The sequence below is a fragment of the Megalobrama amblycephala genome, linkage group LG22, assembly GCF_018812025.1.
Source record: "Megalobrama amblycephala isolate DHTTF-2021 linkage group LG22, ASM1881202v1, whole genome shotgun sequence".
NCBI classification, from domain to species: Eukaryota; Metazoa; Chordata; class Actinopteri; order Cypriniformes; family Xenocyprididae; genus Megalobrama; species Megalobrama amblycephala.
In genome coordinates, this window is record NC_063065.1 from 20,211,515 (window position 1) to 20,233,751 (window position 22,237).

General features: G+C 37.1%; 2 protein-coding genes and 1 long non-coding RNA gene across 5 annotated transcripts; all 3 read left to right on the plus strand.

Annotated features, from left to right (window-relative positions):
* The first annotated feature begins 681 nt into the window (after positions 1-681).
* On the plus strand, positions 682-6,605 carry LOC125258027 (sialic acid-binding Ig-like lectin 12). Its single transcript, XM_048174833.1, has 8 exons — positions 682-899; positions 1,087-1,152; positions 1,274-1,636; positions 4,361-4,678; positions 5,034-5,297; positions 5,452-5,533; positions 5,696-5,732; positions 5,890-6,605. The coding sequence occupies exons 2-8, from the start codon at positions 1,095-1,097 to the stop codon at positions 6,106-6,108; spliced, it is 1,341 nt and encodes a 446-aa protein (XP_048030790.1). The 5' UTR covers positions 682-899; positions 1,087-1,094; the 3' UTR covers positions 6,109-6,605.
* Positions 6,606-8,408: 1,803 nt separating this feature from the next.
* On the plus strand, positions 8,409-13,377 carry LOC125258171 (B-cell receptor CD22-like). Of its 3 annotated transcripts, none has more exons than XM_048175053.1 (6): positions 8,409-8,480; positions 8,702-9,070; positions 11,595-11,912; positions 12,019-12,282; positions 12,416-12,626; positions 12,753-13,377. In XM_048175053.1, the coding sequence occupies exons 1-6, from the start codon at positions 8,417-8,419 to the stop codon at positions 12,793-12,795; spliced, it is 1,269 nt and encodes a 422-aa protein (XP_048031010.1). In that variant the 5' UTR covers positions 8,409-8,416; the 3' UTR covers positions 12,796-13,377. The 3 variants fall into 3 exon arrangements, with proteins under 3 accessions (XP_048031010.1, XP_048031011.1, XP_048031009.1); XM_048175054.1 differs by lacking the exon at positions 8,409-8,480 and having other exon boundaries at positions 8,568-9,070; positions 12,416-12,503; positions 12,575-12,626; XM_048175052.1 differs by lacking the exon at positions 8,409-8,480 and having other exon boundaries at positions 8,568-9,070.
* Positions 13,378-19,685: 6,308 nt separating this feature from the next.
* Positions 19,686-22,237, plus strand: LOC125258131. Its single transcript, XR_007182538.1, has 3 exons — positions 19,686-20,100; positions 20,769-20,821; positions 21,048-22,237. It is a non-coding gene; the product is annotated as an uncharacterized LOC125258131 (long non-coding RNA).

Genomic DNA, 22,237 nt, shown 5'->3' on the forward strand with positions numbered 1-22,237 from the left:
TGAGGTGGATTCATTTTGTTTTCGAAGAAAATGCACCCTCAGCTCTACCGAAATTTGTTTATGTCTGCGCTAATCATTTTACACTGGACTTTGTGAATGAGGGTCAATATAAAGCAGGTTTTGCACAAAAGTTGCTCTTGTACTAATTGTGGAATGTTTATTTGCAAAGGCCAGCACATCAGAACAGAGAAGCCAAACAAGGGATATTGCTTGCCAGACAGACACAAAACTGCTGACCTGATTTGTTATTGCTGTCATACCGGAGCACAAGCTCTAGAAGCTCTGCCCTCTCCTGAATAGGGGGGTGGGAGCACCAGCTCATTTGCATTTAAAGGGACATACACAAAAACAGTGGGTTTTGGCTCATACCCTAAACGTGGCAATTTCAACAATCTATAAAAATTATCTGTTTGGTATTTTGAGCTAAAACTTCACATATACACTCTGGGGACACCAGAGACTTATTTAACATCTTGTAAAAGGGGGCATAATAGGTAAAACTTATAACCTTTTTTTTTACCTACCCAGACTAACCACAATACGCTAGTATTAATATTCATTAACTCAGTACTAAAGACTCTTTGTTTCTAAGAGAGATAAACAGGTTTGCATGAGGAAGTACAACAGATTGTTGTGTTTAAAACAACTGTTGCATGATATTCTAGTGAAGTACAGAAAGGATTTAAATATTTGTAAAAGGTCATTTGACAGTGTATGCATATTTTACAGACTTGGGCATTTGGTTCATTTTAATGTGGTAATGTTAATGCTTCACCTGTTGAAAGTACACATTGGGACTCTGGAAATTAGTAGTCAGGTTCATAGAAATCCACAGTTCTGTGAAGAAATTGTGCTGGACTTCTGTTTTACTCTGAATGAATAACAGACTGCTGTAGCAGGTGAGGCTTCTGTCATTTTATTGTCTCTTTGAGCACATTTCAAACTTTATCAATGCAAAAATATTCACATCAAAATATAATTCAGAAAATATAACTTCTTTAAAGATAAAAGAAAATAAAAAGTGTAGCATCCATATGAAGCATCTTTGTAGATTGGAAACTAATTTTTCTGTGTTTGTACCTACAGCACTTGAGATGTCTGTCTTTCATTTCATGTTTTTTCTGTTCTTCTCCTATGAACTGAAATCTTCAGGTGAGACTTATGATGCTCTATAACTAAAATGAAAATTATCAAAAAGCTTTTGTATTACACTAATTATGTGAAACAAGAGATTATAAAGTGTTTTATATTTTTTATGTTACTTTGTTTTCAGAACTTAAATATAATGCAGAAATGCCCAGCAGAATAACAGCACTGAGTGGCTCTTGTGTGCAGATACCTTGTAGATTTAATGTGTCAGAGCTCAGTTTGAAGAACACAGAAAGTTTTTTTGGCTTCTGGATGAAGAAGAACCATGATTTTAAAATTTCACATTTTGTTTTTAATGGCAAAACAAACAAAAGCAGTGGATTTAATAATATAGAGATACTTGGAAATCTTAGTCAGCGTGGATGTACCACTGTTTTCTATGATGTCATGAACGATCATTCAGACAAGTACTACTTCAGGGTGGAAACAATGCCATCAGATTGGAAATACACATATAGTGAAAACCCCATCGAAATTTCTGTCTCAGGTAAGTGTCTTCACTGTAAACTAGCCTATATTATTGTGTTGATGACATTTTTGTCATGATTAGTCCCTGAATATTTTTATAATTAAAAAGAAATTAAAGCTACAATATGGAGTTTTTTTCACTGCTAGAGGTCGCCTATTCAAAACAAAGGCATAGCTTGATGATGCCGAGTTTGAGCGTAGAATCTTGGGAAATGTCATCTTAACAGCACATTTCATCTTTCACAGTCAGTGGAAAAAAATTGGGACGGAACTTGTGCAGAAATCATGTTCACGAATGAGATTATTAACGCTACTGTAATATGAAGCAGCACAGAACGGGTGCTGTTGGAGCTGAATGAGGCCGCTGGGGCAATTGCTAATAAGAGATGAGAATGATACACGCCTCGTGAGCAGCAGAACTTTTATTATGCAGCAGTCGTCAATAGAAACAATCCATGTTCTGAGACTCTCAGGACTGCACATGCACTGGTCCAGCCTGAAATATAACCTTTTTTTTAACACTGTTTGATTATAAGAAACAACATTTATTGGACAGTAAATGTAAGATTTTAATATGCTGTTTAAATGTGTGTGTCAAAAGTTTTTGAAATGGATTATCTTGTGCACACGCATAGGCACATATTACTAACGCGCCATGTTGAAATACTGCGCCATTGACTTTAGACCAGGTTTTTATTGGTCAACAGAGCAGGCGTTTTCAGTTGCCTCAAAATGCGCCAACAATGCATCTGAACAGACCTCATTTTCAGACCAGCACGCCCATGGATGAACAGATGATTGCGAGTGCATTTGCTATTTAAATAAAGTGGAGCAGGATGTATTGCCTTTGGTCTTGGATGCCCAAAATAGCTGCTCAAAGGCTTTGCAAATATAGCTGCCAAATGAGCATACTTTCCATGAAAATAAACACACAAATCCAAGACAACACACACATGGATGATGCAATTTCATATTCAATAATAAATTTAGACATTCAAAACTTTTTGCGTACAGGGTAACACTTTAGTATGGGGAACAATTCTCACTTTGAACTGCTTATTAGCTTGCATATTGGATTTTGTTAGTAATAATAAAGCACATACTAATGTATTTTTCTGCATGATCATATTCTACATCCCTTAACCCTACCCAATAACTTAAAAACTTAAATGCTACAACAACTACCTTACTATTGAAGGGTTAGTTCACCCAAACATTCCACAGACCACAATCAACAACCTGATCAACTCTATGCAAAGGAGATGTGTTGCACTACGTGTGGCAAATAGTGGTCACACCAGATACTGACTGGATTTCGGACCTGCCCGGACCCCCCCAATACAGTAAAACTGCACATTTTCGAGTGGCCTTTTATTGTGACCAGCCTAAGGCACACCTGTGCAATAATCATGCTGTCTAATCAGCATCTTGATATGCCACACCTGTGAGGTGAATGGATTATCTCGGCAAAGGAGAAGTGCTCACTAACACTGATTTAGACAGATTTGTGAACAACAGAGAAATAGACCTTTTGTGTACATAGAAAAAGTCTTAGATCTTTGAGTTCAGTCTTTTAATGAAAAATGGGGGCAAAAACATTTATAATTTTATGTTGCATTTATAATTTTGTTCAGTGTATATATATATATATATATATATATATATAATAAATTTTACATATGCTCTTTTCAAGATTTGTTTGAGGATTTTTATTTAAAGCTGCAGTCCGTAACATTTGGCGCTCTAGCGGTTGATAAACAGAACTGCATGCGTCTTGTGTAACAACATTGTAGACTTGTCAGGGTTCTGTGTTTATGTGTTCTGTGTTTATGTGTTCCTTTGTTCTCAGTTTTCCCGCCACTTGTTAGTTCCCTTCATCACCCAGATTTGAGTTCATTAGTCCCAAGTGTGTCTTATTAATTAGTCTCATTTGCCCCTTTGTTTGACTTCTATATATTTCCTGTGTTCTCCTTCAGTCTCTGTTGGTTCTTGTCAATGTAGTACATCTCTGTATCACATCTGTATTGTATGTTAGCGTTTGATGGTGTTTCCCTTGTTTCCTGGATGTTCATTAAAGTCTTCCTTTCTGCATTCCTCCTGGTCATGAGTGTTTATGGCACGTGACAAGCCGGAGCCACTTTTCACTGTTTATGTCTATGGCGAGTTCCTACCAGACTGGTCTAAAATAGTCTGAATAAACATTTATTATCTCCCGGAAGAGCATGCGTACACACATCGATCAGAGCAGGAGAGCAATAGCATGAGTCGGATTTCAAATGTCTGTTTTGTTGGCAATAGGCGCCTAAGTGCATATAATGTAAACTACACGGACATAGTGAATTAATATCATAAATTCATAAATTAATTATTCATCATTCACTATACACTATATTCATTATAGTGATTCAAAAGTTATCCAGGGATAATGCGATGGTGGATTGTTAAATACAGCTGTTTAGCTGACCACTGATAGCTTACAGACAGTCTCTACGCAAAAGCTGCACGTCCTGGTCACTCTTTAACTCCACTCACACGGCACGCCTCCAGGCGCTCGGCTGTTTCCAGAAAGACTCTGTACATTGTATGTATCTTTTATAAATATGATAAAACTAAAGACTTTTCAGAGATATGAAGGATGCACTACTACTCTATAGGTACTCAAGATTAACATGAGATTGGCAGGAACTGTGTGTGATATCCCGCATTTAACAGTATTTTATACTTTGTACAATTTGTCCTGTAGATAAACCACAACTTCTCATCCTTAAACCCACTGATCTGAAAGTAGTGATGGAGAACACAACAGTCAATCTGAGCTGCTCTGCTGAAGCCCCCTGCCCCAAACAACCTCCTACAATATCCTGGTCCAACATCCCAGAATCTGCCCACATTACAACACAGTTACAGGAGAAACCTGATAAAACCCAGTCAGTGTTTTCACACATGACCTTCAAAGCTTCATACGTGGATCACAGAAGGAACATCTCCTGCACTGCTACATATCCAAGAAAAACATTTAATGACTCAACTGTGGAGACCACCGTGATGCTACGAGTCCTGTGTAAGAGATTTGGAGTGGTTTTGCTCTTTCATTAAGTTGGCTTGAAAAATCTATCTATCTATCTATCTATCTATCTATCTATCTATCTATCTATCTATCTATCTATCTATCTATCTATCATAGCAACCACACAGAACACCATGGCAACCGCCTAGCAACCACACAAATCACCCTGGCAACATCCTAGCAACCATCCAGAATACCTTAGCAACCTTCTTCAAACTTTCTGGACTGGCTTTTTCAAACCAATTTTAAGTTTGTCTCAAACATTTTTATCTAGTTAGCATTATTATGTTCAGATGTGTAATATTATAACATCTAGCTTATGTAAAGATGTTTATTTTTTGCCCTCAAGTTCCTCCAAAAGAAACTCACATCACCATCGATTCATCTACTTCAGTCTCTGTTGGCACTAATGTGACTTTGACCTGCAAAAGCAAAGCCAGACCATCAAAAAACATGAACTACACCTGGTACAAACGTGGACAGGAGAATCAGCTGGGTTTAGGAGAACAACTGACCTTTATTGTAAATAGGAAGAGTGGAGGCTGGTACTTCTGCACAGCAAAAAATGAACATGGTAATGAGAAATCAGAAGAGATCCAGCTGATTGTGGCAGGTGAGTGTATTTCTATGTACAGATACTAAACATAATCTGATGATCATCATAGCCAGCTCCAGTTATATGATTGAATTTTATTTTTAAATTATCCACACAGCCTACTGACCAACTAATTTTAATTTATTTTTTCAATCTGGCTCTGCTTCATTAGAATCACTGTCTTTGATCATTGGCTGTATAGTAGGAGTTTCAGCATTTCTGTTGATATTTCTTCTGATAACACTTTTCCTCAGGTAAGCACAGCTAGATGGTGAATTGTATGGAATAGAGCAAACAGACTTCAGAATATATTAATTCTCCTATGTCATTTCAAATATATATAAAATCTGGTGTTCACAATATGGTGGTCCATTGTGTATTATAAGGATTTCTGCTTTTTATTATTAATAATACAGAGCAAAGGCTATTAGGGAAACTGACATCTCAGATCAGGTATGTTTTACACTCTTTTAACAGATTACATTACTGCCATTCAAATAGGAAGTGCCATAATAAGCAGATATCAATACCATCCGTTTACTGTAAAGGTGTATTACAGAAACCAAAAACTGAGAACAGTGGATCTAATTTATTATGTTTGCTCTTTCAGGGTCAGGAAAAACAAGTGCAGATCAGCTCCATTTTTGCTAATGGTGCTTTTGTGTCGGGTGAAGAGCTGGAGATGCCAAAGGATGAGAATGATATAGTCCACTATGGAGAGATTGACTTCTCCACTCCCCAAACCAAAAGCACCACAGTGAAGAGTTCAGGACAAGAGACGATATATGCCGAGGTCAGAGGCCCAGAGAAAGAGATGAACCAGGATTAGTTTACATTAGAATAAATGGCTTGAGTGAACTGTGTAAATGTATTGTCATCCAGTATAGAAATAAAACATTTAACAACTTTATTTTTTAATTTAGGTATGACTGTACATCACATTCATTCTTTGTTTTTGTTTTGTTTATTTGTTTTTTGTTTTTTACATTGTGAAGTCTTCCAGTCAGCTGTGTAAATGTCACATCTTAAGTATTCTGTCATTCTAACTTTGATTTAATTTATTATTATTATTATTATTATTATTATTATTATTATTATTATTATCATAATTATTTTGGTCCTGATACTTCACTGTTCCAATTTTTCTTCATTTGTTCCTCCCTAAATGGCAATTCAAACATCTAATTATCATTCTAACCCTATGTTAGTGCAGGCTTATGTTTTAGTCACAGATGAGCAAATATTATACTCTTTGTTTTTTTGGTACAAAGCAAATGTGTGTGTGTGTGTGTATATATATATATATATATATATATATATATATATATATATATATATATATATATATATATATATACTCTGCTCTGACATTTGTCAGCTCTGACATTTCCTCCGTACTACATTTCCCATCATCCCTCCTAATGCTCACCTGCTTACTGTAAGCAATCACCCAGTCACCATCACCATCTAATTACTGATCACCACCAGCTGTCACCTATCACTGACTGCACCAGTTAAAAGGACTCACACACATCCCTTGTCTAGTCTTATCATGTCTCTCCCAAATTGTTACCTGAGGACTCCTCATCTTCTGTTTGCCGGTCACACTTTATATTAAGTAAGTACATAGTAAGTACATAGTAAGTACATAGTAAGTACATAGTAGTTCAGGCCACTTAATATAAAGTGGGACCTGTTTGTCTCTTCATCTCCAGTTTGTGGTCAAATCTCCGATCTCCAGTCTCCAGTTCAATGTCCTCTTCCAAGTACTGTGTGTTTGTTCTGCAAGGAAAGGAAAATGTTTGTTATATATTCATCAGTGACTGAAAATGTGTGTGGCAACTTGCCTGTATGTTATCCTTCTGCTGCGTCATCAATACAAACCTGTTCATCCATCTCCATGTCCATTCTGCTGTGTTCAATAAAGCTTGCCTTTAACTATACTTACCATCTCTCTCGTCTGTGTATCCTGACAGATGCATTTTATGAGCATGTTAAGGCTAAAAAGATGAACTTCAAGAACAACTAGGAACTGTCTCAGTCTTAAATTTGTTGGTTAGTTCATCCTGTTTCCATATTAGTTAATAGAAGTAGCTGAAGTGTTAATGTAGAACTAATCATTTGTCATACAGTTACCAATTAATGATAGACCATTATTCTAAAATGTTACCAAGATCTTTTTCATAATATCTAATTAGTCATGTAGATAATATTTTGGAAATGATGTACCCTTATTACAGAGACAGTATGAACCTGCTGTTGACAAGTGTCTTGCTCAAGAGAATAATGGAATAACAGTTCATGAATAGTCCTTTTGTTGAGATTAAAACCTATAACCTTATGGTTGAGTCAGATTTTAACTTGAACAAATAATGAACATATCGGTTTTAAAAAAAAACAGGTCTGCTCATGAAGTACAACAGTCAACACACTATATAAAAAAGTGTCACCTGTTATATTAAAATGCTGAAGTACAGAAATTATAGATTTTTTTTTTTACTTTAGAAAGTATTACATTTGATGTATTACAGCATGTTTGGAACTTTTTGGACTTGAACGTTGTTTGTTTTTAAATTTGGTCATGGTAAACCTTTAACTGTTAACCATAGAGGAACTATTTCTGAAAATATTTGCATATAATTGTATGTGAAAACAAAAAATGAATGACTTCTGTTTTCCTTTAATTACAGATTGCACTGCTCTAGGTAAGGATGTTCTATCACCGTTTTTAAAAGAATATCACTTTTTAAAATTAAAATAAAATATGGTAGCACTTTATTTTTGTGTCCTTGTTTCAAGTGCATGTAGTTATAATAATTACTATAAATTGTATAATTACATGCAAATAACCCTAAACCACACTCTAATCCTATAGTAAGTAGTTAATTAGTATTACTCAGTACTTAAATGTATAATTACACTGTGACATGGACACCTTAAAATAAAGTGTAACCAAAACAATTATTAAAAAACAAATATTAAAATGAAAATATTAATCATAATAAAATCCTAATGAGGAGACATAGAGAAAATATAATGCTTAAAGATTTCAAAAAAAAAAAAAAAAAAAAAGTGTGAGACCCTTGTAAATAGTCTTCATAGTGTCTTTGTGTGTGTTTGTATCTGCAGCTCTCAAGATGAATGTCGTTCTGTTCATGACTTTTCTGTTCATAACAAATGAACTTGTTCTGGTATCTTCACGTGAGTTCCTTGTGCTGTCTAACTGAAAATAAAATCATCAGAAAGCTTTAGACCTGTTGTAAGAATTAATTTTTAAAGGATTTTTAAATAAACTTTTATTTTGTACCTTGTATTACACTCATTTTGCAAAACAAGAGATTTTAAAGTGTTTTGTATGTTTATATGCAGAATTTCCCAAAAGAATATTGTTTATATTGTTTATATTGTTTTTCTGTTTTCAGAATCTAAATATAATGCAGAATTGCCCAGCAGAATAACGGCACTGAGCGGCTCTTGTGTGCAGATACCTTGCAGATTTAATGTGTCAGAGATCAGTTTGAAGAACACAGAAAGATTATTTGGCTTCTGGATAAAGAAGAATTATCTTTTTCTCAATCTGGAGAATTTTGTAGTTTTTAATGGAACTTCAAACATCACCAAAGGATTCAGTCATATAGAGATACTTGGAAATCTTACTCATCGTGAATGTACCACTGTTTTCTATGATGTGATGAACAATCATTCAGACAATTACTACTTCAGGGTGGAAACAAAGCCATCAGATTGGAAATACACATACAGTGTCAACCCCATCAACATTTCTGTTACTGGTAAGTGGCTCTCCACTGTAAAACATTTTAACTATTTTGTGACATTTTTAAAATTTCGCACTGATTATGGTTCATCATTAAGTCCCTGATTAATTATGTAATTAAAATTAATTTATTGTGTCCTCCATGAATAAACAAAATGTTACATTTGATGATTCACCAAGCTTTGCCTATATGGAGCCAGATTGGTCTCATTAAAGTCTGTATGAAACAGAAGTTGTGATTGTCTTTTCTACCCTATGTGATGCATATCATTGCAGAAAAAAAAAAAAAAAAAGAAAAAGTAGGGTGGGATTTGATTTTGTCAATGGAGAATTGATAGTTGTGGTTTGCTATTGGATTCATGTCATGTGAGTGACAGGTTGATCCCGCCCCCACACCAGTTTTTTGATTAAAGATTGTGAGGGCTCAAGATTTTTTTTAAATAAAAATGATATGCACAAATAAATAAATTATAATAAACTGCAGTATTCAATAAAAAAAAATAATTGATAATTTTATTCCATGGTGACTTTAATAATTCATGCAAAAGATGATGCACACATACATAGGCAAATTACCATAAAACTTAATTCAGGTGCTCAAAAAAACAATTATTGTGCATGAAAATAAATGATATATTCACAAAAAGCAATTCTTATGTGCAAAACAAATTTTATATTCATAAAATACATTTCACGAACACAAAACACAGTCTGGATTTACAGTCTGGACGAGTCAACACTAATTTTCAAAAGTCAGAGCCAGTCTAGATCTGAGTTGACAAAAGTCACGGAAAAATTAAGTAGTGTGTGATGGCCACAGACTCTGACTCCATCCAGTCAAAGCATATCAAACATATTTGATATTTTGAGGCAGTTTTAGAACATAAATTCTTTTCATTTGTAATGCATCTCCTAGCAATAAGATGCATGTGTCTCTGTGAGTTTGTTGTCCTCAGAATGACTTAAAAGATATCTCCATGAAATCAAAATTGACCATTTATTTTTAATGGAATATTGCTGAATTTATTATAATTTTTTTCCCCTGTGCACATCATTGTTTTAATTCACATGCCCTCAAAATCTTTTCTCTCCAGTGTGCAATGACATCCCTTTTCTGTTTTTCAGCGTGAGGACAGGACAACCTGTCTGTCACTCACATGACATCACAGTAATAGCAAACCTCAACCTGGGGTGTATTCCAGAAAGGTGGTTCAACAAACTCTGAACAAAATTTGAACTCTGAGTTGACTTACCCTGAGATGGGAAATTCTGAGATTTCAGTTTCAGAACAGCTGAACTGAGTTAGTTCAATCAACTCTGAGTAGGTTGACTCTGAGTTAAGCGCGTACACCATGACTATGAAAAGCCATGATCAATGGACCCTTTTCACAGACAAGAGATGACGTGTTTTAACAGTCATCAATATTATAAATCCTGCAAAGTTTTTTTTATATTTTCATTTTTTTGAAAAAATGTAGGTACATTTATAACACTATACTTAGTATTATATTACCTTTGCATCAAATTACAAAAATCTAGTCAAGGCTGCTGTGAGGGTATTTCTAATACAGCAGCTATGGGAGTGACAGTAAACATTACATATTTCTCTCTTCTGACTGCCGTTATCAATCGCTCTCTATTTTTTTCCTCTTTTTGAAAGTTGTGAAAACACTATTGTGGAGTTTTTCTTTTGCTATTTGAGCAATGGAAACACAAAAAATATATTTAATGTATTCTCTCATTCACCACTATAGAATTTTACCCAACTATTATGACTTCCGCTTCTGAGAAACCCGGAAATTTTTAAAAGGGTCTATGGAGCTCTGATATTATGATTCGCCATGGCAACAGCACCCAAAAAGACATCCGCATACTTCCGAGTCAATACGAGTTAAATTATTATCACTGTTATAATAAAGTGAAAGTGAAAACTTGCAGAATGAACTAATATCCATTTTCATGGTATCCCATGGGCAGAAAAAAAGAGAAAATGGATGCAATAATAACATGGAGTGTAAATGATTCTATTTTTTAAATTATAAATACTTTTATCATTATTGATAAGAAACCCTGGGTTTACCGAAGAAAACCTGCTCTCAATCAGGTTCACAGAGTAAGATACCATGGTAACTTACCAAGAGGTTTAGTTTTGTCTTTTATTGCCCTACATTTTCTTGTTCAAGAAGCCTTTTCAGTCAGATGTTTGTCAAACTAGGGATGAAAAGACAACAACAATTTACATTTCAGGACTTTAACTCAGAAAGGCTTTACAGAAAAAAAAAACTCAAAAGAATAAACTGATTTCTGTTAGCAGTGTGGTTTTCAGTAAAATACACTATTACAAATATAGGCTAATGCTTTTAAAATATGCTCTACTTAAGGTTTATTTAAGGATTTGGAAAAGGAAAAAATATTGATATCATATCCTCTCTGGTTATTTATTTATTTATTTATTTTGTCTTTTTGTAGTATGCATGTAGTCATTGTATGTTTTCCTTCAATTTAAGAGTATTTTATACTGCATACACTTTGCCCTGTAGATTCACCACAACCTCTCATCCTTAAACCCACTGATCTGAAAGATGTGATGGAGGAAACATTAGTCAATCTGAGCTGCTCTGCTGAAGCCCCCTGCCCCAAACAACCTCCTACAATATCCTGGTCTTACATCCCTGAATCTGCCAACATTACAACACAGTTAAAGGAGAAACCTGATAAAACCCAGTTAGTGTTTTCACACATGACCTTCAAAGCTTCATACGTGGATCACAGAAGGAACATCTCCTGCACTGCTAAATATCCAAGAAATACATCTAATGACTCAACTGTGGAGACCACCGTGATGTTACGAGTCCTGTGTAAGAGATTTGGAGTAGTTCTGCTCTTTCATTAGCATTATTATGTTCAGATGTGTAATATCATAACATCTAGTTTATCTAAAAATGTTTCTATTTTGCCCTCAAGTTCCTCCAAAAGAAACTCGCATCACCATCGATCCATCTGCTTCAGTCTCTGTTGGCACTAATGTGACTTTGACCTGTAAAAGCAAAGCCAATCCATCAAATGACATGGTCTTCTTCTGGCACAAATGTGGTAATGAGAATCAGCTGGTTTCAGGAGAACAACTGACCTTTACTGTAAATAGGAGGAGTGGAGGCCAGTACTTTTGCATAGCAAAGAATGAACATGGTATTCAGATGTCAGAAGAGATCCAGCTGACTGTGGCAGGTGAATATAATTTATAAATCTGACATGCTAATTATAATCAAAAGTTCAGTTTTATGACTTGACCTTGTCTCATATTGTATATAATCTACTGAACACCAACATCTGTTTATTTCTGTTTTTATCTGCCACCCAGTAGAATTATCCGTGCCTTTGATCGCAGGCTGTGTAGGAGGAATTTCAGCTTTACTGTTGTTATTTCTTGTGGCAACACTTTTAAAAAGGTATGCAAAGACTAAATATGATGTTCCACAAATGTTCAAGTTTGTGATTTATGAATTTCCCATCAATACAGGGTGCAAAAGGCAAAAGCATCCAGTGAATCCATTGTTCGAGAAAGTGATCAGGTAATTCTACACTTTTTTTTGAAGGACTGCATTATTGACATTACTAATGAGAAACATCTTAAGTAGATATTAACATAAAATGTAAAAATGTTAGAGTAAATAATGATTTTTGTTTTGCTTTGTCAGGGTCATGTACAGATCGACTGCATTTATGAAAATGTTTTCATGAAAAGAAAGTAATAACAGATGCCGAAACGAGAATCACATGATCCACATAGAGTAATTGACTTTTCCACCAACTGTACCATTTGAAATGCCAAAAGACTATCAACTTTTACTCTACATCAGAACTATGATCATATGATTTAACAAATGTCATCTGCTTGGATAATATAAAAAAACATGTCTTAAACAAAATAACAATTGTGTCTTTTGTCTCTGGTTAGAAAATAAGTAACATTTTACAATAAGGTCCCATTAGTTAAAATTAGTTAACTAACAATGATCAAGACAGGCTGTTTGTGTCAGGGTTATATCTGTTTGCCTGTTCTGTTGTAGTCTGTGTTTCTTAGTTGTATTCTAGGTTGTTAATTAGTCCTGTCCTTGTTTGTTTCCTTGGTTACTGATTTGATTAGAGTTCTTGTTTCAAGTGTGTCTAGTCAGTGTCTCTTTTTGTTTCCCTTGTAAGACAAGGCAAGGCAATTTATTTTGTATATATATACCCTGTGTTTTCCCTTAGTCTCTGTCGGTTCTCGTTTGTGTTGATGGTGTTTCTTCTGGATTATTGTGATTAAAGTCTTCCTTTTTGCATTCCTCCTCGTCATGAGTATTTATCCACCATGTCATGTAACAGAAGAACCGACCCTAAAAAGATGATCCTAGCTGAGGACCGCCTTTGAGGCCAGAGGCAGAATGGTCGTCCTTTGTAGAGGTATGTGGAGGAGTTTCTCAAGCTTTCCCATCAGGTGAGCTGACCTGATGCCTCTCTCAATGTTTGTTTTTGGATGGGACTGGATGAGGATACTATTCGTTATAGCGAACCTGCTTGTTATTTCTCTCTAGTGGAGTCGATAATTCTTATTCTTTATTTAAATGGTTCCCAAGTCTCCCGGAAGTTCCGGGAGTCTCCCGCATATTGATAGCGGCTCCCTGATGCCCGCAAATTAGTTAAAATCTCCCGGAATCTAGAGCGAGCGAGCAAGAGCGCGCATAGAGACTGTGTTTCAAACCAGCGCGCGCACGGCAGAGAGGGAGAGGGAGCGAGAGAGAGACCTTGCGTGTGTGTGCGAAGCGTATGTAAGACAGAGAGCATCCCAAATGGCCTTTTTCGGCAAATCAACCAATCAATTATCAGTGAGGTGAGTTGACAAGTTTCATTTCATGTGCATATTATTCAGGCTAGTTGCCAAGGCTACATGAAAACAACAAACTCCTTAGACCTGTTTAAAGTTGCAACGGAAAATAAATAAAAGCAGTTTACATAAATAGTATAAGCAGCTTATATAAATAGTAAAAGTAATCTACATATTTAAACATAATTAACGAATAATTGCATATGCCTATAGTTTATAGCTCCTTCCTCTTTTTTTTTTTTTTTTTTTTTTTGGGGGGGGGGTGTACCTCCCTGAAATGACTTTTTACAGGTTGGGATGTCTGGGTTCAATTTTTGAAATTAAAGTAAATAAGTATCTTTCTCATCCAGCCTTATTGGAAACACACGTGGCCTCACCAGCTCACCCTACGCCGTTTCCCTCCACATACCACTCCAATGGATCCGCCCATTTCTGTCTTCTGGCACTTCCCCGTGTCCGAAGATGAGGTTCCAACAGCGCTGACCTGGGGACCAAAGTGGGAGACCCAGCAGTTACATCTGTCAGGTCAGCGCTGAAGTCTGCCTGCCTTCCTCCATCTCCAAGTCCTCAGTCCAGTGATCAAGATGGCCGCCAGCCCAGAGCCTTGTCCCAAGATGACCGCCATCCAGAGCCTCATCCCAAGATGGCCAGTGTCTTCTCCAGCCCTTGAATTCATTCCATAGTCTGCTCCAGCCCTTAATCAGAATCCTGTGATGGCTCTAACCCCTGACTAGAGGCCAGTGATGGTTCAAACCCTTAACCCTCTGTAATCTGAGGCTGATTTGGGGCCTGGAGAAGTTTTGACATGCCCTGACATTTGTGCTTTTTTCAGTTGTTCATAAACATATTAATGGAAAAAGTGTCATTACACTGTATTCAGCACAAACTAGGCTACAATAATATGTGAGGAACATGTATGTACATGTTTGTGTTTTTGAAGGAATAACATTTATGCGTGGTTATTGAAAAAACAAAAAACTTAAGTCACTGAAATAAGGCCAAAAAAAGTATAGTAAATCTGTGTTTACAATACTTTAGGGTATTGGAGGTTGTAAACTAGAGTTTTTGCTTCAAAATTATGCTGCCTACTCCTTCATATAAAACAATATATTGATTTAGTTTTTGTAAGACACTTTTTGCCAAGAAACACAGTATGCGTGGAGGCGTGAATCACCACTGAATAATGGACCATTCTCACCTGAGAAGACAAAAGAATTGCATAGTAATGAGCTGAAATGACTTGCATATTAATGAGGCATTTCAGTCAGGTAGGCTGTGAAAAAAACCTTCTGTGATGTCTCAAGCTCATCATGATATATGAAACATACAGAAAAATATTATTACAATATAAAGTAATGGTTTTATATTATACTTTAAAATATAATGTATTTGTGATGCAAAGAGTCTGAATATAGGCTTTTAGTTTAAAAGCATGCACATTTGGAGAAATATTGGATTCTCATATGCTTATGTCAATTTTCTATACAGAAGAGTTATATTTATTTAATATTCATTGTCATTACTATGAGCGCTGGTGTTTTCAATTCATACTTGAAGTCGGAGGGCGCTCTCTGTGCATTTTTAGTCCACAAATTCATCTAAAAGAAGAAGAGGCTATTCCATGAATGGAGTTTCCAATTCAAACTGCAGCCGGAGGGCGTTAAAGAAACAAAAACTCATCTAAAATTCATCTATAGAAGAAAAGAAAACAGGAACTAACTGCATGTCTTCTAGAGCTCGCTAACCATGACTTTTACATCCAGATAAACACTTTTCAAGACAATAAATACACGATTGAGACGATGAATGCATGTATTGCCTCTGAATTTGCGTCTGAATAGCGCTGGCTCCGTGGGCGTGGCCGCATTAGCGGATAATGAGCTGAATCACGGACTTCTGACATGGCTCTCTTTTCATACAGATTACATAAACACAGAAGGTTTGTTTTCGATTTGACTTACATGATTTAAAACCTGACATCTTAACGTTTTTTTAGACATAAGTTTAATTTTTCTGTGATTAGTATTCACTAAGTTACAGTTCATTTTCTGAGAACTATCAGATTGGACTTCGTTCAGAGGGAGAGGAGAAATCACGCATCATGTTAGTTTTCTTTATTTTACAAAAAGCACAACATTGTGTTTTTACTCTGAGTGTACACAAATAAAAGAAGACATTCTATAGTTTCAATTGATATATTACTTATGTCTCTATGACAAAAAATGACGGAGTATTTTAAGTCTGTTTTGCTGCAATGTGAAAAAAAACCCTGCAAAACGCGCCGGCGCGTTTTCAGACCTCAGAGTGTTAACCAGAGTCCAGAGTCTGCTCCAGCCCCTGAGTCTGCTCCAGAGTCTGCTCCAGCCCACGAGCCCGCTCTAGAGTATGTTCCATCCCACGAGCCCACTCAAGAGTCCGCTCCAGCCCACGAGCCTAGTCCCAAGAATGCCGCCATCCCAGAGCCTCGTCCCAAGATGGCCGCCATCCCAGAACCTCGTCCCAAGATAGCCACCATCCCAGAGCCTTGTCCCAAGATGGCCGCCACTCCTGAGCCTCTTACCAAGCTGGCTGCCACACCAGGGTCTCATTCCAAAATGGCCACCACACTTGTGCCCTTAAGAGTTTTGGTGGAGTATGTGGGGATGTATTGGAGCCCAGCCCTTGACCAGAGTCGGGTGATGACTCCAGCCCCTGAGTCTGCTCCAGAGTCGGCTGATGGCTTCAGCCCCTGAGTCTGCTCCAGAGTCGGCTGATGGCTCCAGCCCCTGACCAGAGTCGGCTGATGGCTCCAGCCCCTGACCAGAGTCGGCTGATGGCTCCAGCCCCTGACCAGAGACGGGTGATGGCTCCAGCCCCTGACCAGAGACGGGTGATGGCTCCAGCCCCTGACCAGAGTCGGGTGATGGCTCCAGCCCCTGACCAGAGTCCGGTGATGGCTCCAGCCCCTGACCAGAGTCCGGTGATGGCTCCAGCCCCTGACCAGAGTCCGGTGATGGCTCCAGCCCCTGAGTCCACTCCAGAGTCGGCTGATGGCTCCAGCCCCTGAGTCTGCTCCAAAGTCTGGTGATGGCTCCAGCCCCTGACCAGAGTCCAGTGATGGCTCCAGCCCCTGAGTCTGCTCCAGAGCTCTGGACTCTGGTCAGAGTCCGCTGATGGTTCCAGCCCCTGAGTCCGCTCCAGAGTTGGCTCCAGCCCCTGACCAGAGTCTGGTGATGGCTCCAGCTCCAGAGTCGGCTCCAGCCCCTGAGTCCGCTCCAGAGCTCCGGACTCTGGTCAGAGTCAGCTGATGGTTCCAGCCCCTGAGTCCGCTTCAGAGTCGGCTCCAGCCCCTGACCAGAGTCCGGTGATGGCTCCAGCTCCAGAGTCAGCTCCAGCCCCTGAGTCCGCTCCAGAGTCGGCTCCAGCCCCTGAGTCTGCTTCAGAGTCGGCTCCAGCCCCTGAGTCCGCTCCAGAGTCGGCTCCAGCTCCTGAGTCCGTATCAGAGTCGGCTCCAGCCCCTGACTCCGCTCCAGAGTCGGCTCCAGCCCTCTAATTTTTTTTATTTAATTTAATCTTTACTTTTTAACACTTGTCAAATCTAGTTTTATTTCAGTTCAAGTACTCTTATTTTGATTTTCATTTCATTCCTTGGTTCCTATGTTCTTGGTTCCTGTGTTTAGTTCCTGTTTTCTTGATTGTCCTGGTTCCTAAGTATGGGCCTGTCCAAATACACTTAAGGTTTTTGCACTTGACAACTTGTCTACTTACATGACGTTTTCCCAGAGTTTGGCCAAAGTGTTCAAGTAGGCATGAAGGCTGCAAGTGTTTTAAGATTTTTGTTTACTGAATAGGACACACTTAATCACTGCGTGATTGTGGTGCTTCATTTTCACCAAAGAAAAAAAAAAAAGAAAAAAAAAGTGCAACATTTTACGCTTTACAAACAAATTGGGTAACATCTAACTAATTTAACTTAAACTGGAAAGTTTAAGTGTCCAAGTTAAGTGTCCAAGACTGTAAGTGTGTTTGTTTGGACAGGCCCGATCTTTTTGTCTGTTTCCTTGGTTACTGATTATGTTACTCACCTGTGTCTAGTTTAGTTTATCATTGTCTTGGGCATTTATACTCCTGAGTTTATTTTGTTCATTGTCGGTTTATTTAATTAAAACTGCTGCATGTTACACATCTCAACTCACTTCCTGGTGAATGAAACTGTACTTAAAGAAGAATTATGTTTGTCATCCACATTTTACTCACTGTGCTAGTGCTGCTAAATCTTTAATTCAATTTCTCGAGGAACAAAAAAAAAACTGATGTAAACAATATATGGTTTTTCTTTCTTATTACAAAACTCTGATGTAATTTAAAGAAAGGTTCAGTTCCTTTTTCCAGACCTCAACAAAGACAAAAATATCACTAAAACTACACTGGTGATTCAGTTATTTTGTTATTCAGTTATTTGTTTAATGTATTGTTCGTGACATGAGTTAGGCCTCTTTAAACAACATGCAGTAATTAAATCCCTTACACTTTGCTACATGATGAACATGATGTTTCCAGTGAAGGATCCAGCACATTGTAAGTAGCGGCTAAAAGCTGCAAATAATTTTGGTAAGTTTGGTCTGTTAATATCATTGTCTTAGTACATTAAGCCACGTTAAGCGTTTTTCTGGCATAAGACTTGTTAGCGGTTTTGCCCCCTGAATGCATGCTCATCCAGTATTGTTTGTATACAAGAAACCCGTCTATACTACAGACATGGTAAGAATAGAAAGCGGGTTGAAAATCAGCAACTATTCACATAAACACATTGTTCATCCATTCACTGAATTATCATATTTCTGCCAAATTTGATTAGATAAAAACTTCAAGTCAAGGTCCATATAGGCTAATGTTTCATTCATAGTTTTATTGAACAGTAACAAAAAAAAGCTTATTTAGTTAAAGGGTCATGAAACCCTAAACCAAAATTTCTGAGATTTTAACAGAGGTATGTGTGTTGAACACCATTGAAGACAATGTTAGCATCTGTTAGATTTAATAGTAGGGGGGAAATGGTTAAATTTTAGTTTTAGTACGCTATTTTCGTCTTCCGGGTTTAAAATCTTCATCCTGTCCACGTCACAGGCTGTGACGTGGCAGAGCACGATAGTACTTTGATGACTCATCGGTGTTTCATAATTATTAACGAGACTGAGTTTTTTATCCAATGAGAAGAGACTCTCTTAATTATTCATGACACCACGTGGATCTTTCCAATGACGAGGACGGTTAACGGCACTAAACAGCGAGAGAGACTGAGAGACTGACTGACTGACGGTGCGTGTCCGTTGGCGCGGAGCGAGCGGGTAAGCGCGAGTGTTTTCGGTTCATTCCTATGGAAGTTGAGCCGCGCGTAAGTTAAATGTGACGCTCAACTTCCATAGGAATGAATCTAAAAATGCTCTGGTCGCTTGCTCTGCTCCAGTCGACACGCAGCCTGACTGACTGAGCGTGTTGCAGGTTCGGCGCGTAGATCTATGCTATGTACGCAAGGTTTTTTTTTAAGCGTTATTTTTTTTTTTCAAATATATGCATGTATAGTGTGTATATAAACAACTATATATTTTATAATGACTGTAATTACACATGTACATTAATATGTTTTAAATAGAATTACGATTACTGTAGGATATATGTAGCAGGGCATTCAGTAACTCTAGAAAAGACAAAAATAAAGTGTCAGTGTATTTCATTAGATTTTAACTTTTCCAGTTTTTTAAAAAATTGTAGTATTTCCTTACGTTTTACCACTGATTTTTAGTGACAGTCGATATGCATGGGCTACTGGCGATGAGAGTTTCCCCCCTCCCCTCTCCTCTCACAGCCACCACGCCCATTTAAGTTGCATTTTTCAAAAAGATTGTGAGCTAGACTTGAGCTGAAAGAGGGGGGTTTCATGACCCTTTAACATTAATGTTATGGAATAACATACTGAACACTACATCAAAGTTGGTGTCATTTGATAAACTATGGGGAAAGAGCACCAATTTAATGTTTATTTCATGACTGATGTCAGTCCACAAAGCATTTTTATCCTTATTTAGAGTGAACTTGGAGGGTGTAGTCAGTGTTACTTCATAACATGCTCATCAAATACGCATTTACAATGTGTTGAAATGGAAAGTATCTTCTGCTTTTGTGAGTGACTGCTCTGTTGTGTGGTAAGAATTTGTTTCTCTATCTTTTACAATTGTAAGTTATCTGCAATAAAGTAAATCTCTGAAGTAAACTTCTTTCATGCTATTGCACACCTAGCCTTAATTCTACAGTATTTATTGGAATGGCTTGAGGCTTTTATGAGAGTGTAATAACTGCCTTCTCGGCTGAGGTTCTTTGCTTAAAACTTGTCAAGTAATTTTGAGCTTGCAGCTTATGTGCACATTATTAATAGCCCTACATTAATTTGGCTTATAAAAAGGCTTTTATTGTACTTTTAAAAAACACACAACACACAATTGCATTTAGTGAACACTAAAGAAGACCATAGTCTCTGTGTGAACTGATTATTTTGTAGAAATCTGTGGAGTATGAAACAATTGTGTGAGTGTGTTTAAATTTTGTTCAGTGTCAAGTGTAATATTCAATGTTAATACTGAGGCAAATGTGAACATGTTATTTATATCAATCAAACATATGGTATTTTAATAACATGATTTTTTTCTGCTCATCAGATATGAGAGGTGATCTTTTTACATGTATTAAGAATCCCACATAGTTTTGCAACATATTTCTGCCGTCATTGCCAATTTTGATCTGTTTGAACATAATTATGTGGTATTAATTTAGGCCACTGCAAAAATAAAACATTTTGACCTTCTTTCTTTATTAGGAGAAAAAAAATTAAATAAACCCAGTGCCAATGAGAAGGATCCTTCTGGTCAGGTAAGTTTAGTTTAGTTTTGTATAGTTTTGTGTGCAGAATGCAAATAAAAGTTCATTATTCTAGATATTTATTATTTATTCATTCATCAGCTTGTTCATATTTATGAGTATTCATTTATTAAAAGGTAATTTCTTTCTATTATCCAGCTGATTATGTGAAAGATATTACATATGGAAATATTTTGCACATAAAACATGATTGTAACATGTTTTTACTGTGCCATAGGTTAATATCACAGACGTGGATTATGTCAACACTGCCAGAAACATCACGATCAATGAACAGATTTCTGATGATGAAACACTGATCATCTACTACGAAAACACTGACATCCCAAAGCAGAAGAACTGCTGCATCACAGAGACACACTTCAAACATGATGAATACACAGAAATAGAGTACAGAGTATTTCAGGTTTTGTAGGCTCACTTAAGGCCAATTCACACTGCACCGACAGACGCAGTTACCCCTGTTGGCATCTGTCGGGTCATGGAATGTTTGAAGTGATATACTATAATCTGCTGATTATCCGTGCTGGACGCTGTCTGTCAGTGCAGTTTGAATTGACCTACAGTGGGTATAAAAAGTCAACACACCCCTGTTTAAATTGCAGATTTTTTTCCTTTTTTGATTTTTGAACAAATTAATCCAAGTAATAAATGTAAGATTTTCTTCAAAGAAACTCTTAAGAAAAATGTTTAAGGAAAAAATGAACCTAAATTTACTTGGATGCATTAATGTGCACACTGTTTGCAATTAACCAAATACATTCAAACTCTCACTAAAAAGTCTTCATTTGAATGATGCTGATTAACCCTTAATAAAAATCAACTCTTTCTGGATTCTGTACAATTTTCTTGGCCTTATTGCTGAAGCCATAGCCCACATTGAGCTTACAAAGGATGTGCAGGATCTCATTGTGAAGAGGTACGAATCAGGAGAAGGGTACAAAATGTACCATGGTATACAATGAAGGCCATCATCAACAAGTGGAGACAATGGGGCACCACAATGACATTCTGAAGAACAGGGAAGCTGTCGAAAAATGGATGTAAAAACAAGATGAAAAGTTATCAAGGAGGCTGCCAAGAGACTTATAGTAACATTAAAGGACCTTCAGGACTATCTGACAAGTACTGGTCTATTGCCTCATGTGACAACAATATCCGGACGGAAGCCATTAATCACATACTTTTAGGCCATAATTTGAAAAAAATAGATTTGGCACAAAACTGACAAGACTGCTTATCGCCCAAACGACACCATATGCACATCAGTGCTGTAACTGAATATATGTAATTTATAAAACAGTTAGTTCCTGTCCTTGATTTCGATTGGTCAATAGCTGTGTTTTATTCACGATAATACACGGCTATGACCGCTTCACCCAATGGGTCTGTGTATCACAAAACCCT

Coding starts and splice junctions, on each gene's coding strand:
- LOC125258027 (XM_048174833.1), top strand. CDS start 1,095: ATGTCTGTCTTTCATTTCATGTTTTTTCTGTTCTTCTCCTATGAACTG. Junction 5,534..5,695: donor CTGATAACACTTTTCCTCAG/GTAAGCACAGCT, acceptor TTAATAATACAG/AGCAAAGGCTATTAGGGAAA. Junction 5,733..5,889: donor AAACTGACATCTCAGATCAG/GTATGTTTTACA, acceptor TTGCTCTTTCAG/GGTCAGGAAAAACAAGTGCA.
- LOC125258171 (XM_048175052.1), top strand. CDS start 8,635: ATGTTTATATGCAGAATTTCCCAAAAGAATATTGTTTATATTGTTTAT. Junction 9,071..11,594: donor CATCAACATTTCTGTTACTG/GTAAGTGGCTCT, acceptor TTTGCCCTGTAG/ATTCACCACAACCTCTCATC. Junction 11,913..12,018: donor CGTGATGTTACGAGTCCTGT/GTAAGAGATTTG, acceptor TTTGCCCTCAAG/TTCCTCCAAAAGAAACTCGC.